This window comes from Eufriesea mexicana, unplaced genomic scaffold (assembly GCF_001483705.2).
Source record: "Eufriesea mexicana isolate 0111107269 unplaced genomic scaffold, ASM148370v2 scaffold1902, whole genome shotgun sequence".
NCBI lineage: Eukaryota > Metazoa > Arthropoda > Insecta > Hymenoptera > Apidae > Eufriesea > Eufriesea mexicana.
This window is the reverse complement of record NW_016909996.1, coordinates 164,005-180,679: the sequence shown is the minus strand read 5'-3', so window position 1 is coordinate 180,679 and position 16,675 is coordinate 164,005. Positions and strand designations below refer to the sequence as shown.

The 16,675-nt window shown below is 39.9% G+C and overlaps 2 protein-coding genes across 3 annotated transcripts in view; both read left to right on the top strand.

Annotated features, from left to right (window-relative positions):
• LOC108549362 (GTP-binding protein RAD) overlaps window positions 1–8,137 on the top strand; it is a 76,669-nt gene extending 68,532 nt beyond the window's left edge. For both annotated transcript variants that reach the window (XM_017902716.1, XM_017902715.1), the window contains 3 exons: window positions 5,693–5,775; window positions 6,469–6,655; window positions 7,831–8,137. In XM_017902716.1, the coding sequence (XP_017758205.1) occupies window positions 5,693–5,775; window positions 6,469–6,655; window positions 7,831–8,120 (560 nt within the window). In that variant the 3' untranslated portion in view covers window positions 8,121–8,137. The remainder of the gene's footprint in view (window positions 1–5,692; window positions 5,776–6,468; window positions 6,656–7,830) is intronic.
• Window positions 8,138–8,730: 593 nt separating this feature from the next.
• On the top strand, window positions 8,731–10,759 carry LOC108549364 (GTP-binding protein RAD). Its single transcript, XM_017902717.1, has 2 exons — window positions 8,731–8,915; window positions 10,091–10,759. Exons 1-2 carry the CDS (start codon window positions 8,768–8,770, stop codon window positions 10,378–10,380), a joined length of 438 nt encoding a protein of 145 aa, XP_017758206.1. The 5' UTR covers window positions 8,731–8,767; the 3' UTR covers window positions 10,381–10,759.
• Window positions 10,760–16,675: the final 5,916 nt, after the last annotated feature.

Here is a 16,675-nt window from a genome sequence, read left to right as displayed (position 1 = left end):
TATACGAAATATTCGAATGTCCAAATATAAATGAATATAAACGAAAAGTAACATCTGAAATAAAAAAAAAAATAATTAAAACCTGAAAAAATAAAAAATAATTAATATCTGAAATAAAAGAAAAATTAATATCTGAAAATAAAAAAAAATAATTAGTAAATTGTTTAATGGGGTGGGGTGAGGGTGGGGTAGCCATCCCCAACCTCACTTCGGACCCCCACCCCTCGCGCACTATGAAAATTAGATGTTACACTTCCGAAGTCGAACTGACAAATGAGTTCTGCACCGTCGCGTCGCCCCTTATATAGCCTCCGATCGGCCGAGCTCCCCACCCCAATCAAAAGTTTTCGAACTTCATTGATTTTATTAATTACTAATTTTTCGCTCTCATAGTCAATAATTTATTATTTTTTTCACTTTTACTACAAATATACGTTGCGAACAATTTGTTAATAACAATATTAATTTGTTATTACCAATCAGTGTGATAATTTATAAACTTTTTATAAATTATATGTACATTTAACAAGAAATTCGGTATAAGTTCAAGTAATAGTCAATAATTTATTAATTTTTTCACTTTTATTATAAATTTACGTTATGAACAATTTGTTATTAATAATATATCTAAAATTTACAAACACTGCATTAAGTTCAAGAAATATTGGAGATCATAGGGCGTGGCATGATCTTGTCCCCCACTAAAAATGTCCTATAAATTTCGATTTTTTCACGTACTTACGTACATGTTATCCTTTCCAAAACGCAGTATCGAGAAGTACATTGTATATTATAACAACTGCACTATCGTTTCTCTAATCTTTCTCTTGAAATTTCGAATTATGCTTCACGAAAAACAAACGGTAGAAATTTATCAAGCTTTAAAATCGCGATCCAATTGAAGAAATTATTTCTTCTCTTCGATCTCCACGCTGCGTGTCACAGTAAATATAGAAACCGAACAGATTGCTCCAACTCTTGACGTCATCATAACTTCTTCTTGTTCCAAGTTCACCCTCCCTCGATTCGACGAATGCCCTTATTCACCGTAACTTTCCGATTTCCCATACGATTCCCATACAACTTCCAGTGTGCGTCGCGAACTTGATGTTGTTGGGCAACGGTAGTCGATGGGGACCAGATGTGTCACTTGTTTAGGGATTCTGGTGTCAGGACCATAGCCAGTGACGCAAGGAAAAGGACTGCGACGCTTCGCTATCTTAAAATATAAATTGTATGGAGAAATTCAAAGATATTTTACATTGTTGAGTTGCAAAATTTATGTTTACAGAATGTATTTAATGGGAAAATGTTTAAAACATCAAATTCCTTTATCTTTTAATGGTTTTATTTTGTTACCTCGCTGTATACGCAAGTATATACTGTACTGACCCTATTATTAATAAATGTATTTTTATTACAATGAAATCTCGACACTTAGGCCAGTCGCGACACGATTCCTCCTCATCTCGAACACTTCCGGTCGACGTCTACTCGGGATACCGTCATCTCGTTGTCGATGCAGCTTCTGCAACTTCGAGTTGGATTTGCATACGGCCACGGTAACCGAATCCATGCATACTGTTTGCTGTTTCGCGATACATGCGAGATTTTGGGGACAGAGTGTCGTGGATAGGTCTAAGACAATTCGTGGGCTTCCTGCGTTGTCCTATGGGCTATGTAAACGACGTCTCTTCGGTACAGGTGTTCTTCAATTTCGAGCTTAGTTCTGGCTTTTTTCCGCTTTTCATCGACGATGAAAATTGTTGGGCTTTTGTGGAAATATTTGAAGAGAGATCTCGGAGAATTGGAGTATTTTATTTCTTGAACATTTTACGTGGACTGATCGTGAAGATTCTCTTTCTCGTCATTTCATTTGGTTATTACCAACAGGCAGGAATCAGTTTTTTAATAAACTTAACTTTCTCAGGGGTTATGTCAATTAAATTATTGAAAACATAATTTCTATCTGAAAATAAATTAGAATCTATACGTGTCGAACCTCGGGACTGTTCTGAATTCATCTTTAAAACGTGTCGAAAATACCACAGATATTTAAACACCATAAAATTAAAATTCGTAGATTTGTAATCTTAAAACTACTTATACTTTTAAATCAAACAATAGTAATTATTTTTCTCATATAATTTGCATAAATAACGCATAAATTACATTCTCGCCTCAGATATTCTTCAATTTCACAGACTTCAAGAAACTCGAACGGAACTTCAGACTCTCTTCTATTATTTCAAACTAATTTTACACATTTCGACGTTCTTTGTAAAATACGTTAATACATTCGCGTACGTTCGAAATTACTCGCCTTATTTATCTCGAAACGAACGGTATCGCGATTCACTTTGATACATCTTCGCGCGTTATTGCTGCTCTTCTAGCCGCGTAATTGCATTCTTTGTCTGAAATTTCCCGAATAACTTCGTGTTCGTAAATATGTAAATTTCACGCGTTACCCTTCCTCTGTTTTAACGTCTTTGGTATCCTCGACGTTGGATGCTGGAAGCCGCCGAGCTTAGTCCTTTTCGTGTGTCGTTTTTAAACGACGCTGCAGTATTTAATTACGAGCTGCGAGACTTACGAACGAGCTGGATTTTCCAGCATTTGCATAATTCCCCTTCTTCACGCTTTCTCAATTAAACAACGAAAAGAGACCAAATAATATATGATTGAACGAAATTTAAAAATTCGTCGATTATACTCCAAGAAAATGAAAATGTAAATTCCGCAAGCTGTTCGAAAGAAATATCCGTATATGTATAAAGTCACATATTATGAGTGGAAGTTACCCGAAGAGGATAAAGAATTAGATTTTCTTTTTTGGGACGCTCTTTCCTTAATCGTTTTGGTATAATTTTTTTTTTGTACAACTTTGTTAGAGTCGAGGCCAAGTTTGAGAGATATTTTTTGCCACTTCGATCAAGTACGCCGCACGTAACCGCGTTTGAAAAGTTTTAAGTCGTCAGGAAACTTCGTGGTGTACGCCTCTGCTTCGCCGCGACTTCGTTGCAAAAGTTTCGTTCTTACTCCACTTTAGCGCGAAAAAATAGCAGGAGAAGCTCGATATTTCGGAGAGCGATTTTATGCGTTAAATATCTACACGTTTTCAATTTCTCTGGGCATATTTCTCGACGCATTACTTTTATCAGCTGGGACCTTTTACAACGACGATGATGAATTAAAAATCGAGGTAACGTAAAAATTTCTAGCCATTTGCGAAAACTCTTCATCAAATTGATTAAAAATTGTGTGTGTGTTACGAAACAATTCCGCGAGCCAGCAAACTTTTCGCATAACGTGGCACATTATACTGGAGAGAACGGGAAAATAAAGTAGCAGTCGGCGTGCAAAAATCGGGGCCGATGTCGGGTCTTGTGCGATAATTTTGCGATGAAATCGGGATCGAGGCCAAGTCGCGACGAACTGCTGTTGCGAGAGCGCGTTTACGCGATGGTGAACAAAAGGGGAGCGAGAGATTGCGATGGGCAAAAAAAAATCAAGAGAACTGAAGAAATCCGAAGAAAAGGGAAGGAAATTGAAGAAACGTGGAAAGAGGGGAAGAAGAGAGACGAAAATCGATGAAAAGCGAGGAAAAGTAAAGAAACGGGGCAGAAATCGAAGAAAAGCAGAGAAGAGTGAGGGAAAGGGACGAAAATCGATGAAAATGGACGAAAGTCGAAGAAAACTAAAGAAAAGTGGAGAAAAGCGAAGGAAAATGACGAGACGCGTGGAAAGGTGCGAGGAAGGCGAAACGGGCACGTCGGTTTCCAGGAAAGTGTAAAAAAGAAAAGTGCAGGAACAGCCGGGCAGAAATAGCTCTGGTTAATTTTGCACCGGCCCGTGCTATAAACGTACATCATACAGCCTCCGCGTCTGTTCATCGTCTGCTCTCCTCTTCTTTCTCCAGCCTTTCTTTTTCTTCGTCTCTTCGACTTCTCTGTCACGCCCTTCCCAGTCGCTCTTCTACCCCGTTTCACATTTTTACCACGCGGAACCTCGCCTTGGCCCTTTCTTCCGCAGGGTTAAAAGGTTCTTACTGCTGTCTTAATTATGGAGACGGGGCTGGAAAAATGGCCGAACGAAGTGAGTTATTGGGGAATTAGAGTGGCGGTATACGTGACTGGCTTTCTTCATCTTCTACCAGTCGAATTTATTTTAATAACGGAGTTTATGGAATCGTTGAAAGAGACTCGCGTAAGGTGTGATATAGCAATGCACTTGTCGATAACAGTAGATATGTATCGTGAACGGAAATATTCTATACTAACTTTTAGGAAAGTTCTTCAAAAAGGAGGCTTTAATCTTCGTAGTTTCAGCCACGAACGAAATTTTTTGTAGATTTGGGATCTGCTTGAATCTTGTTCGTATTTTGGGGAAAAGTCATTCTTATTCCTTTATTTTCCCTAAGTGTAAAATGGCATTCGAGAAAATTGGAGTTATGGGAGTGGAAGAAGGCTTCAACCTTTCAAACCGTGTCATAAAAGTTATACTAGGACTACGTTTGACGAAGTTGTGTTACTTGAAAATACACGAAGTCAAGTAGTTTTTGTCTATTCATTTACTAATTCGTTACTTATTATTAACGTATAGTGATCAAAATCCCCCGAAAATGATATTTTCGAAATCCACGAATATATTCCATTTCATATAAACTTATCGAATAAAAGAATTTTCTTTTTTATTAGCTTCTCCTATGCATATTTCGCGTGTAAATTACGCAACTCACGTGCAATCGTTAAAAACCTAATAGAATCAGGAAAAAAATTATTACTCATTCATTTTCAAGAGTATCTACCTTAAAATCTTATCAATCATTAATATCGCGTTAACACATGATAAAAGAAGTTTTATATTTTCCCATTTTTCCTCTTTTTTCTCACTTTTCCTATATCTCGCGTAAAAACATTACATAAGATCCAAACCGCATTAATACAGCTGCAGTTGCGAAAGACGTAAACTAAATCTACCATGACCTAAATGAGCAATTTCAAAATTTCCATTAGAAATTCCGGATTCAACGTTATCGCTTTGTTTATTTAATAATAAAATTAATTTTTTAAGGATCTCCTTTTATTTTTTCATCTATAGGTCACTTGACAAGTAATAAGTAGGTTCAATGTTAACGCAAAAAAAAAGAAAAAGAAAAAACGAAAAAAATGATTAATCCTTAATTATTGTTATATATTTATTATTGTTTTATCGATTACATAAAATTCGACTGTTCAGTACAATACCTGTTGATGAGTCGTGCCAAAGACAGGAAGGGAAGTAAAATTGCAAGGAAGGTGTCGATGCAGCCCCGGAAATCTCTGTTTCGGGCCGATTGTCGACTGGCGAGCGCGTGTACGCATTTAGAGATCCGAGATTACGCTCGCGGCGTCACATGGCCGTCACTATAACGAATTCGTCCACATTCGCCCGTGGTTTATTTACGGCGGTTCGTTTCGATTATTTTCCTTTCTTTCCCTCTCCGCGTGCACGATGGCCGCCTCGTCCTTGTCACCGCGTCCAAGGGGATGGTCCAAGGAAAAACAAATGAGGCAGCAAATCAAAGGGGGTTCTCCCTCTATCCTGACAGCACCTCTTTTTCCGTCGGCTCCCTCTTTCAACCACGCTCTTTGAGCTGCTTTGCGAAGCGCCGCATCGTTCATCTTCCCTTTTTCCCTCTTTGTTTCAGACATACCCAGCGAGCAATCCGTTTTCGTCATGCTGAACGGCGAGGAAAGCGAGCTGAGATTCCTCAACATCGCGAACCCAAAGGTGAGCCACCCGCTTCCGAGTTCCCCGCGTAGCTGGAGAACGTTTCTCCAACACGAGCGACGTTTAGCGCCTTTATTTTTCGGAATGGAAGTTTGGGAACGGAGAACCGATCCGTTTCTTCGTTCCCTCGCGTGATCGAGCTTTGTCTGCCAGTCGCGTTGATCCCTGCGTCTGAAGGGTGGATTAGGAACGACGTGGAACGACGTTCGCATTGGGGATGAAATAAAGAAAAGTGGAATATTACCGTGACAGTATATTTGGTATTCGGTCCATAATTGTCGCGAATTTATTTTTTTTTCTTTTTTTGGGTATATGGTTGTACCAAATAAAATTGTACTTATCGTGTTTTAACGCGAGTAAAATTTATATAAATTTTCGACTTTTGTAATATTATTTTTCACGAAATAGACGCTCAGCGAGTAGTCGAAATTCATTAGTTAACTGCAGAGTTTTATTTTAAAAATTCTTTACGTGGTGCGTAATTAAAGTCGAGCAATGACGAGTATACACGTCAAGCTGTGTTAATTGGTTAACGAGATCGGATTAGCGAGTTTTTAAAATTTCGATACCGATATAATTATACGAATTCTACGAATCTTTTGCACCTGTACGTTGATGTATAATAGCAGAGGATGTTACATTATTTCTCTGCTTCTTAGTCGCTCATAACCTACGTATTTCTGTTTCAAAAAGACGGAACTGGAGAACATACACCCGGATGCCTTCGTCATCATGTATTCCGTGATCGATAAGGCGTCGTTTCAGAGGGCAGAGGAGTACCTGGAGCGTCTCCACGATCAGGATTTCCTGCGGGGAAAATCGGCTATATTAGTCGGTAATAAAGTGGATCTAGTTCGGTCCAGGGTAGTTTCTTCGCAAGGTTAGTACACAGATTTAATCCAGCCTGTATTATTTTTACATATAAAGTAATTTTACCGAACAAAACAGTCCTTTGTCGATCAAAATTTCGAATTAAAAACATCGCAAGTGATAGCGGTCTACGTATAGTCAGACGCGAATTGTCCCTATGCCGACACGCAAACACGAAACTTCCGATATTTGTATCGTACTAAAAATGTTTTTACCGGAAGGGAGTTAATATTAACGTATTTCGCTATCGGGAAAAGTTGGGAACAAAAGCTTCAAAAGCAAATCATAGGCGGCAGTGTAAAAACATTCGCAAAAGCTTCTTTGACGCAAACTCTAACTCTTATCCAACGCTAACGTGACAAACGCGATAAACTCTTACCCTCTCGTTTAAAAACACTCATCTATCTATGTTGTCTATAATCACGAGTATGTTATAACCAACGTTTGTTCCGAATTTCAAAAATTCACTTCAGGAGTAAGACTCTAGGGCAGTAATGGCGAACCTGTGACACGTACGGAAATTTTCTTGGCGCGTGAATAATTCACTGATAATGCAACTTTTTAATCGATTCAATTTTCTCCCTTTTGTAACATATAAAAGCAAAATTTTGTTTGCTTGAAATCATACGTTTTTTAAAAGTATTATTAAAAGCATGTATTATTAAAAGCAAGCAAATACGAGCCGGAAATAAATAATTCGATATCGAATACGCAACAATTTTGTTGAAATTTCACGAAATTACTTTAATATTCTAAATTATCGCTCGCGAGTTTACCGTCGCGAAATTTTATGCAATTTTTAAACTGCGCCTCAACGAAATCTCACTACCCTAAATTTTTCGCTAATTCTTTCTCCGTTGATCGAAAACTGTCCAGCATCGTCGGAAAGTCGATAAATAAGATTCGCGAATTTTCGGCACAGGAAGGTTCACCGTAACTGCTCTGGAACAACCCTAACTCCGATTTGGAGTCTCGATCCCCGTTTCACCCTCCGTACCTGGAGCAAACCAAGCAGAACGTTCCATACTCCTGATTGTCAAACGGAAACTTCTCGTCCCTCTTCCCTATTCTTACCCAGGATAAAACGATCAACGCGTTATTTTCCGTCATCCTACACGCGCCCTTGGCAGCGCCGCGTTTAAATATACGCTTCCCTTCTCTAATCCGGACGCGTGCTGCCCGCAGATGGCAAGTGCATGGCGTGTACCTATCGGGTGAAGTTCATCGAGGTCTCGGTCGGGATCAACCACAACGTGGACGACCTGCTGGTCGGCATTTTGAACCAGATACGGCTGAAGAACGTGCAGGGTAACGCGGAGAACCGCGCCGGAAACGGCGCTAGCGAGGGCAGCGGCCACTGGTACAAGTCGAGGGGTGTGGTGCGAGCCAGCATGAAGGCCAGGCAGATGTTGACCTGGCTCTTCGGCAAGGAGGACAGCAAGTTCAAGAACTGCGAGAATCTTCACGTGCTCTAAACACGGTGAATATTCTTCTAGGCCGTACCTGACGGTAGATTGTAAGGACGGTGCTGTTTGGCGCAATTCCGCTCCCCTGCATGATCGCCATGCTTCCAGACGGACATAACTCGAACCCGCACGGTGCTACGGAACCTGCGAATTGAAATTCGCGAGATTCCAGGACCCGGTGAGGTTCTGTCTTCGTTCCGAGCTGGTTTCGCTAGGGGTGGCCAATTTCGTTCACTGGACATTAGTGTTCTCTCCTCGGTTCTTTCTCTTGTCCAAAATATCGCGAACTTTGGGCTTCCTTCACGGAGTTATTCTCCTGACTGTCTTTTATTTTATTTTATTTTTTGTTGTACGGTGCAGAGGAGTATATTTAGTAGCGTGTCTGGAAATAAATTGAAATGATTCCATTTGTAGGTTTTTTCTACCTTACTTTTCTAGATTTCTGATTTAATTTAATAAGTCTCCCGGGATGGACTATTTCAAACAATGTACTGTAATATATTTAAATTTGAGAATGAATCTTTTGCACCTGTACGTTGATGTATAATAGCAGAGAATGTTACATTATTTCTCTGCTTCTTAGTCGCTCATAACCTACGTATTTCTGTTTCAAAAAGACGGAACTGGAGAACATACACCCGGATGCCTTCGTCATCATGTATTCCGTGATCGATAAGGCGTCGTTTCAGAGGGCAGAGGAGTACCTGGAGCGTCTCCACGATCAGGATTTCCTGCGGGGAAAATCGGCTATATTAGTCGGTAATAAAGTGGATCTAGTTCGGTCCAGGGTAGTTTCTTCGCAAGGTTAGTACACAGATTTAATCCAGCCTGTATTATTTTTACATATAAAGTAATTTTACCGAACAAAACAGTCCTTTGTCGATCAAAATTTCGAATTAAAAACATCGCAAGTGATAGCGGTCTACGTATAGTCAGACGCGAATTGTCCCTATGCCGACACGCAAACACGAAACTTCCGATATTTGTATCGTACTAAAAATGTTTTTACCGGAAGGGAGTTAATATTAACGTATTTCGCTATCGGGAAAAGTTGGGAACAAAAGCTTCAAAAGCAAATCATAGGCGGCAGTGTAAAAACATTCGCAAAAGCTTCTTTGACGCAAACTCTAACTCTTATCCAACGCTAACGTGACAAACGCGATAAACTCTTACCCTCTCGTTTAAAAACACTCATCTATCTATGTTGTCTATAATCACGAGTATGTTATAACCAACGTTTGTTCCGAATTTCAAAAATTCACTTCAGGAGTAAGACTCTAGGGCAGTAATGGCGAACCTGTGACACGTACGGAAATTTTCTTGGCGCGTGAATAATTCACTGATAATGCAACTTTTTAATCGATTCAATTTTCTCCCTTTTGTAACATATAAAAGCAAAATTTTGTTTGCTTGAAATCATACGTTTTTTAAAAGTATTATTAAAAGCATGTATTATTAAAAGCAAGCAAATACGAGCCGGAAATAAATAATTCGATATCGAATACGCAACAATTTTGTTGAAATTTCACGAAATTACTTTAATATTCTAAATTATCGCTCGCGAGTTTACCGTCGCGAAATTTTATGCAATTTTTAAACTGCGCCTCAACGAAATCTCACTACCCTAAATTTTTCGCTAATTCTTTCTCCGTTGATCGAAAACTGTCCAGCATCGTCGGAAAGTCGATAAATAAGATTCGCGAATTTTCGGCACAGGAAGGTTCACCGTAACTGCTCTGGAACAACCCTAACTCCGATTTGGAGTCTCGATCCCCGTTTCACCCTCCGTACCTGGAGCAAACCAAGCAGAACGTTCCATACTCCTGATTGTCAAACGGAAACTTCTCGTCCCTCTTCCCTATTCTTACCCAGGATAAAACGATCAACGCGTTATTTTCCGTCATCCTACACGCGCCCTTGGCAGCGCCGCGTTTAAATATACGCTTCCCTTCTCTAATCCGGACGCGTGCTGCCCGCAGATGGCAAGTGCATGGCGTGTACCTATCGGGTGAAGTTCATCGAGGTCTCGGTCGGGATCAACCACAACGTGGACGACCTGCTGGTCGGCATTTTGAACCAGATACGGCTGAAGAACGTGCAGGGTAACGCGGAGAACCGCGCCGGAAACGGCGCTAGCGAGGGCAGCGGCCACTGGTACAAGTCGAGGGGTGTGGTGCGAGCCAGCATGAAGGCCAGGCAGATGTTGACCTGGCTCTTCGGCAAGGAGGACAGCAAGTTCAAGAACTGCGAGAATCTTCACGTGCTCTAAACACGGTGAATATTCTTCTAGGCCGTACCTGACGGTAGATTGTAAGGGCGGTGCTGTTTGGCGCAATTCCGCTCCCCTGCATGATCGCCATGCTTCCAGACGGACATAACTCGAACCCGCACGGTGCTACGGAACCTGCGAATTGAAATTCGCGAGATTCCAGGACCCGGTGAGGTTCTGTCTTCGTTCCGAGCTGGTTTCGCTAGGGGTGGCCAATTTCGTTCACTGGACATTAGTGTTCTCTCCTCGGTTCTTTCTCTTGTCCAAAATATCGCGAACTTTGGGCTTCCTTCACGGAGTTATTCTCCTGACTGTCTTTTATTTTATTTTATTTTTTGTTGTACGGTGCAGAGGAGTATATTTAGTAGCGTGTCTGGAAATAAATTGAAATGATTCCATTTGTAGGTTTTTTCTACCTTACTTTTCTAGATTTCTGATTTAATTTAATAAGTCTCCCGGAATGGACTATTTCAAACAATGTACTGTAATATATTTAAATTTGAGAGAAGACTAAGTTAAGCATGGTTTTTACAACGGGATTTTACAGTCTCTACGGAGACAAAGTAGAGATTCGGAATGGTTAAGGAGAGAAGGATGTGTATTATATACATTGGAGAATGTGCCGTGGAAAATTGCGGAACGTAATTGGTCATCCCAGCTGCGAGAGAATCTGGAAAAATCGTGGTGCGATCAAAGTGCCAATAAAGTAAAACGAACGTGACCACTGTTTCGCTTTGAACGATTAATTTTAATTAATGTTAGCTCTTAAGAACTTCCGTCGAGGATCCGCTCGATATTTACCGTAATACCGATAAAAATAAGTTCGTTAAGTCGTCATCATCGTTTGTGTTGGTTCATTGTGTACACGCGAAAAATAAATTGTCGGGAGCTCCGAAACAAAATTTATCATCTATAAGGCTTGATTAATCCTTTGATCGCTCAGTTGCTTCCGGGCGTTTCATGTGTTTCATTTTTTCTACTCGTACTCGATACATCTTATTAAAAATTGTTATTCGAAAATTAAAAATAAATTATATTATATAATAATTATATATAAAAATTTCCTCCTTATTTTGTATAATTCTCACGTTATGTATTCCTTCCTTTTACTTTCTTTACGTGGCGAAATTTTATTTCTGCGAGGCGAAAATTTGGTTTATTTAATAAGGCTACTGGCGAGAACGAGTTTAGAATATAGACGAAGAAAGAACGTAGTTTGACAGAGTCAAAGGGTTAATCGAAAGAAGCTTCGCGAGACTTGAAGAAGACTCGAAGGATGAAAGATGAGAAATGGCGGCAGCTGATATCGATTCTGCGAAGGGTACGAAGGAATTTGAAGGAATTTAAAGGAATTTAAATCGGACCATGGCATGAATTAGCGGCCAATAATGTTACATCGTTACTGTACAATAAGACCAATTTAATCTTTTTAATCCGAACTGTATATACAATAAGTTTAACGATAACGGATCTGTGTACCTACCTAAGAGGGAGGAGATGGGGGATGAAGAGCGAAAAGAAGAAAGAAAAGAAAGGTAGGAATGAGGGAAAGCAGCGAGATACATACGTGTGTTATATTGTTAGAAATATGCATACATACCTACACGCATATATATTCCTAATGTACGATCAAGATAAGTCTACGTTAGTTTTGTGTAGATGTATCGTTAAACGATTGACGTGTTACTGTATTGCGTGTTTTCCTTAAAAGAACGGGTACTATGAAGAATATTCCTTTTTGCGACGTTTTAAGATCAAATACGAAGGACAAAGAGGAACATATGTTCACATATACAGACACACACATGCAAACACACATACGTACACGTGTATTGTCCATTGTCTATTTTCTGCGATCTCTATGCCTATGTATATCCGAATTATGTATAAATATTATATATACGCGTATGTATATATAGGGTGTTGGAAGAAAGCTGGTTCAAGAATTCGGTGAAGTATAATTTTTATTAAATTCACTTTCTTTCTAACAGTTGACTGTAATACTAATTAACTAATACCCGATGCAATAAAGTAACAACGTATTTATCCATTTGCTAGAAAATCGTGCGATTAAAATAGAACAGAAATTTTAATGGAAAAAATTCGATTGATTAATTAAATTACAATTTCGAAAATTTCTTGAACCATGTTCCTGAAACACTCTGTACACTTAAAATCAAACAGTGTTGTAACAAGCATAGTTCGAGCGGTATATCCGTCTCAGGGGCCAAGCTACAGGGCTGTAAAATAAAGAAGAAAAGAAGAAACAGGAGAAATCGCTATACTTAAATACAGTTAAAACTAAGTTAAACGAAATAGCATGTTGCTTACAAGATATCCATTTGAAAAGGGATATAAAATCGAAGAGAGTCGAGCATGATACGCAACGAAAAGCGATATTAACTCGCGTAACGTTGGTGAATTATAGGGAACAGTATTATATTTTCCAAATATTTCCAAATACTATCCGAGCTATAAGACGGTGTTTGTAAACGGGATATCGAATCGGGGAAAGAATTTTATGGCAAGTTGTAGCATTAAATATGTATCCAGGTCACGTCGGAGGGATTAATGTTTCAAAGTAGTTAGCAAAGTTGACAGGATTTTGACTCAGACCGAGTCAAAGTTAACAAGTCGGAGGGAACTCTGACGCGCGAGCGAAAATAATTCAAGGTACTAGAGATTACGAGCGGAACAGATTATTATTTTAATAGAGACGTCCAAGCCTTTTTACCATAGACGCATGACTCGGGATGCAGAAAGAAATTCGAAGTAGCTGTTAAAATAATTAGATTCGAATGATCGTCAAATCCAACGGTGTTCCGGCAGAACGTTGACCAATTCAGAATAGCGCTCTTGCGATCGAAAAGAAGTTATTTTGTTATCTCGTACTACCGAATCGAAGACAATACCGAATCGTGGACCCTGCCGAGTGTGTAACGATAGTAGGCCGATGGAATGCAAATTTCACGGAATCGTGGTGTCGGCGAGTAAACGAAATCAAACGGAAGTGCGACTAGGACGAGAAGGGATGCGAGAATGAAAGGAAATCGTGGCCAAGGAAGGTGTCAGGTTAATCTGATGCGTTTCTCGACTCGCCGATCGCGAGACTATCTTCTTACAGCACTGTAAAATCGAACGAAAAGCGAGAAGGTGAAAGGAATGAAATAGCGAGACGTAAGATTAAAACGAAAGCGAACATCTCGTAAAATTTAAGCGGAAATTGTTCCTTTGCCGATACGTACTTTGTTCACCGAACGTAAAATGGCGAATTAACGAGGTTGTCATCGACCATTCGATTCGTTCTATCGTTTGTCAATCGCGAAACGAGCCAAGCTGTCATCGTTTGCCATCGGTTTGCGTGGTCGTTGCTCTAATCGTTAGATCGGTTGGAAAGAAACCAGTGAAAATGGCCAAGCTCTATGGAGGAAGCGTGTGAACTCGAACTAGGACCTTCACGAAATGGAACAGAGAGAGAGAGAGAGAGAAAGAAAGAGAGAGTGAGAGAGAGTGAGTGAGAGAGATAGAGAGAGAGAAAGGAAAAGAAGAAAAAGGGAATTCTTATCAAGTGCCTTTGTGTATTTTTGTAATTTAAGCTAAACTCGATGTAAGTCTTAACCCAAAAAATACAACAGTGTAACCATGAAATGTATATCGATACTGCGAACGCATGCTCTTCTTGGTTTTCGATAATTCGTTGTAATCGTCATCGTGCTTGCAAATCGTCATCGATTTCTCCCCTTTACTCTTCCCCCTTCTTTTCTCCCTTTTCTTTCCTCCTTCTCTTACTATATTCCTTTCCATTTTCGCTCGATATTCTTCTTCTTCCTCTTCGCTTCTAACTTTCTACTTGACGCTTCTACTTGAGAGAAGGATATCGAAACTCGCGAAACCCTGCGAATCTCACATGGACCTTGTAACGACGGATCCGAGAGCGATAACAGACACGAAGCAAAGCCAGGAAAAAGATGGAGAGAAATTGAGGAGGACCCTTGTTGGCACTAGAGGGCACGCAATTGAGGGAACGAGAGCCGTTCCTCTGAAAACGGTATCGACTTCCGGTTCTCCAACGATACACCCACTCGATGTCTACCGATTTAGCTTGTTCTCAAGGTGAACTTATCGATGTTACTTAAGTAAGCAACGTTATCATCGTCGTCTGTTCGTTGTGCGAGTGGTGCGTGACGTGACAATACTGCCATCTCTTCGGCTGATGGGAGGTATGACTCGCGTCAGCCGTCGCGACGCTTATCCGTGGAAGGCAACGGAGATGAGAGACCGACGAATTCTTGCACTCGTCCACGTGTAATTTCTGCGGTATATTTTAATGTAAGACAACCTGTCATCCAGAGGGAGACGAATGGCTCTAATCCCGAGGGATTATTGTACTTCGGTGATAATAAAGAAGCGACGTTGAAAATGGCCCACGTGTCTTTCCCTTCAAGTTTTTCGATTTATTTTCACTGTTATGCAAATTAGGCCCTCCCCCGTTTTCTTTTATTCGCAGTTCGTTCGGTCTTTTAATATCGTTCAACCTCAGCGAGGATTAAGAAACGGTATTAAAAATGGCCCATACTTTTTAACTTCCTCCTCCTTTTCGCCGTCGTTCTGTCTTTCAGTGTCAGGGTATGTATTTTACTATCCTTTTGTGCTTCCTGTATTTTTAATGAAAATGGAAGCAAGCTTTGCGAGCCAGTTAGATTGGAGATGCAGGCGAGATAAGCCAGCAGCAGCGAAGACTTTACGAATTACACACCATAGTAAAGGAATAAAGATGTCTTTAAATACTTAATCGGCGTAAGTGAAATTATCCTCACGTTTACGTTGCTATTTTAGTCAATTTTCGAATGAGTTTATGCAATTTCATTATCCATAATTTACCGAGAACTTTGTGTTGCTGTTATAACACCCTTAATGTATGCAATTTACTAGAAAATGCATTTAAATCCTGCACCCCTAAAAATTCCATATTTCCTTCTTTCCTCCGCCTGTTATAAATGCTTGGAAATTAATTCAAATTAAAATTTTTTATAATTAACTTCCACCTGTAATTTAAACCCTCAGATCCCTGCCAAAATTATCACTAACACCTCGAGTCTCCCCGATCTCGAGGCTCGGATCGATTTAACGCACCGATCTTTTTAATTTCAGTAACGAATGCACACGGTCCCACCCTGTGGTAAGACCTGTACTTTTTCAATGTTAATATCGTCGTAAATCTTGTTGGGACGCTTAGTTGATAAATAACAGCGTCCAGACGCATGCGCCCTGGGCATCGATTATTTTGATTGGTGCCAGATATTACCAGGCTCCAGTCGTGGCAGTCTGCCACGAAGGAAAACGAATGTCGAATTCTTGTAACCTCGAACGGTCGGATAAACGATAACAAACGATATTCCGTCAAGTGTGAAAGAAAAATGTTCCGCGCATCGTGGAAAATTGCACTGCAGGATGTAACGAAGTGATAATATCGGATACACAGGAAATTTTCCGTTCATTTTCCGTTCAGCAGAAAGGTTCGAATCGGAGCTTTCCTCGGACTGGACATGCGTGAAGGGTGAAGAAGCAGGGTAATTGCAAAATCTTTTACGTACAGGCTAGACTATTTGACACGTATCGATTGATTGCATTTGGCGAATGCTTTGAGGTGAAAGAAATCGAATTTTTGGAAAATTTCGAACGTGCATCGGAGATACGAGGTGTAAATGTGAGAAAAATAAGATTATTGGAGAATAAGATAGAATGGTGACTTTAACCCTCTGCACTCGACAATCTTTTCGCTACAGAAGAGAAGAAATTCGAAGATTTTCTGTCACAGAGCTGACGATATTTTCTAGAGCAGTAAATAAAAAATCGCATAATAATTATCACGTAGAATTATTTCATTTCAATACCTCGCGCACTATTAAGTTATATTAAATTTAATATAGCAATTAATATCGATCTTCGAAATTTTATTGAATGGTGACTCAAGATCGCTTCTCGAGTGCAAAGGGTTAATATTTAGGGGGAATTATTTAACACGAGGCGATGGATTGTTACACTTGTCCAACGCGAATTTTAGTGTATGATTTCGATGGGTAATTCTTTAAACCTGTAAAGTTTCAACTAAATCGGTGATCCGAAGGACTTGCACTCTCCTTGTAAGTGTGTCGATATTAGGAGCTACTTCTGACGCTGCTGCGAGCTTGACAGTGAAGCTAGGAGAGCGAGCTTTGGCTATGCGAGAGCTTACAGTGTGCTCTACGAGCACGTATGACTTTCACGAGCTTTCGAGCTTGCGAGATTTTTTACT

What these genes read in the sequence shown, in the direction of transcription:
- LOC108549364 (XM_017902717.1), top strand. Translation starts at nt 8,768, where the DNA reads ATGTATTCCGTGATCGATAAGGCGTCGTTTCAGAGGGCAGAGGAGTAC. An exon ending in CAGGGTAGTTTCTTCGCAAG is followed by an intron (nt 8,916 to 10,090) that starts GTTAGTACACAG and finishes TGCTGCCCGCAG; the next exon opens with ATGGCAAGTGCATGGCGTGT.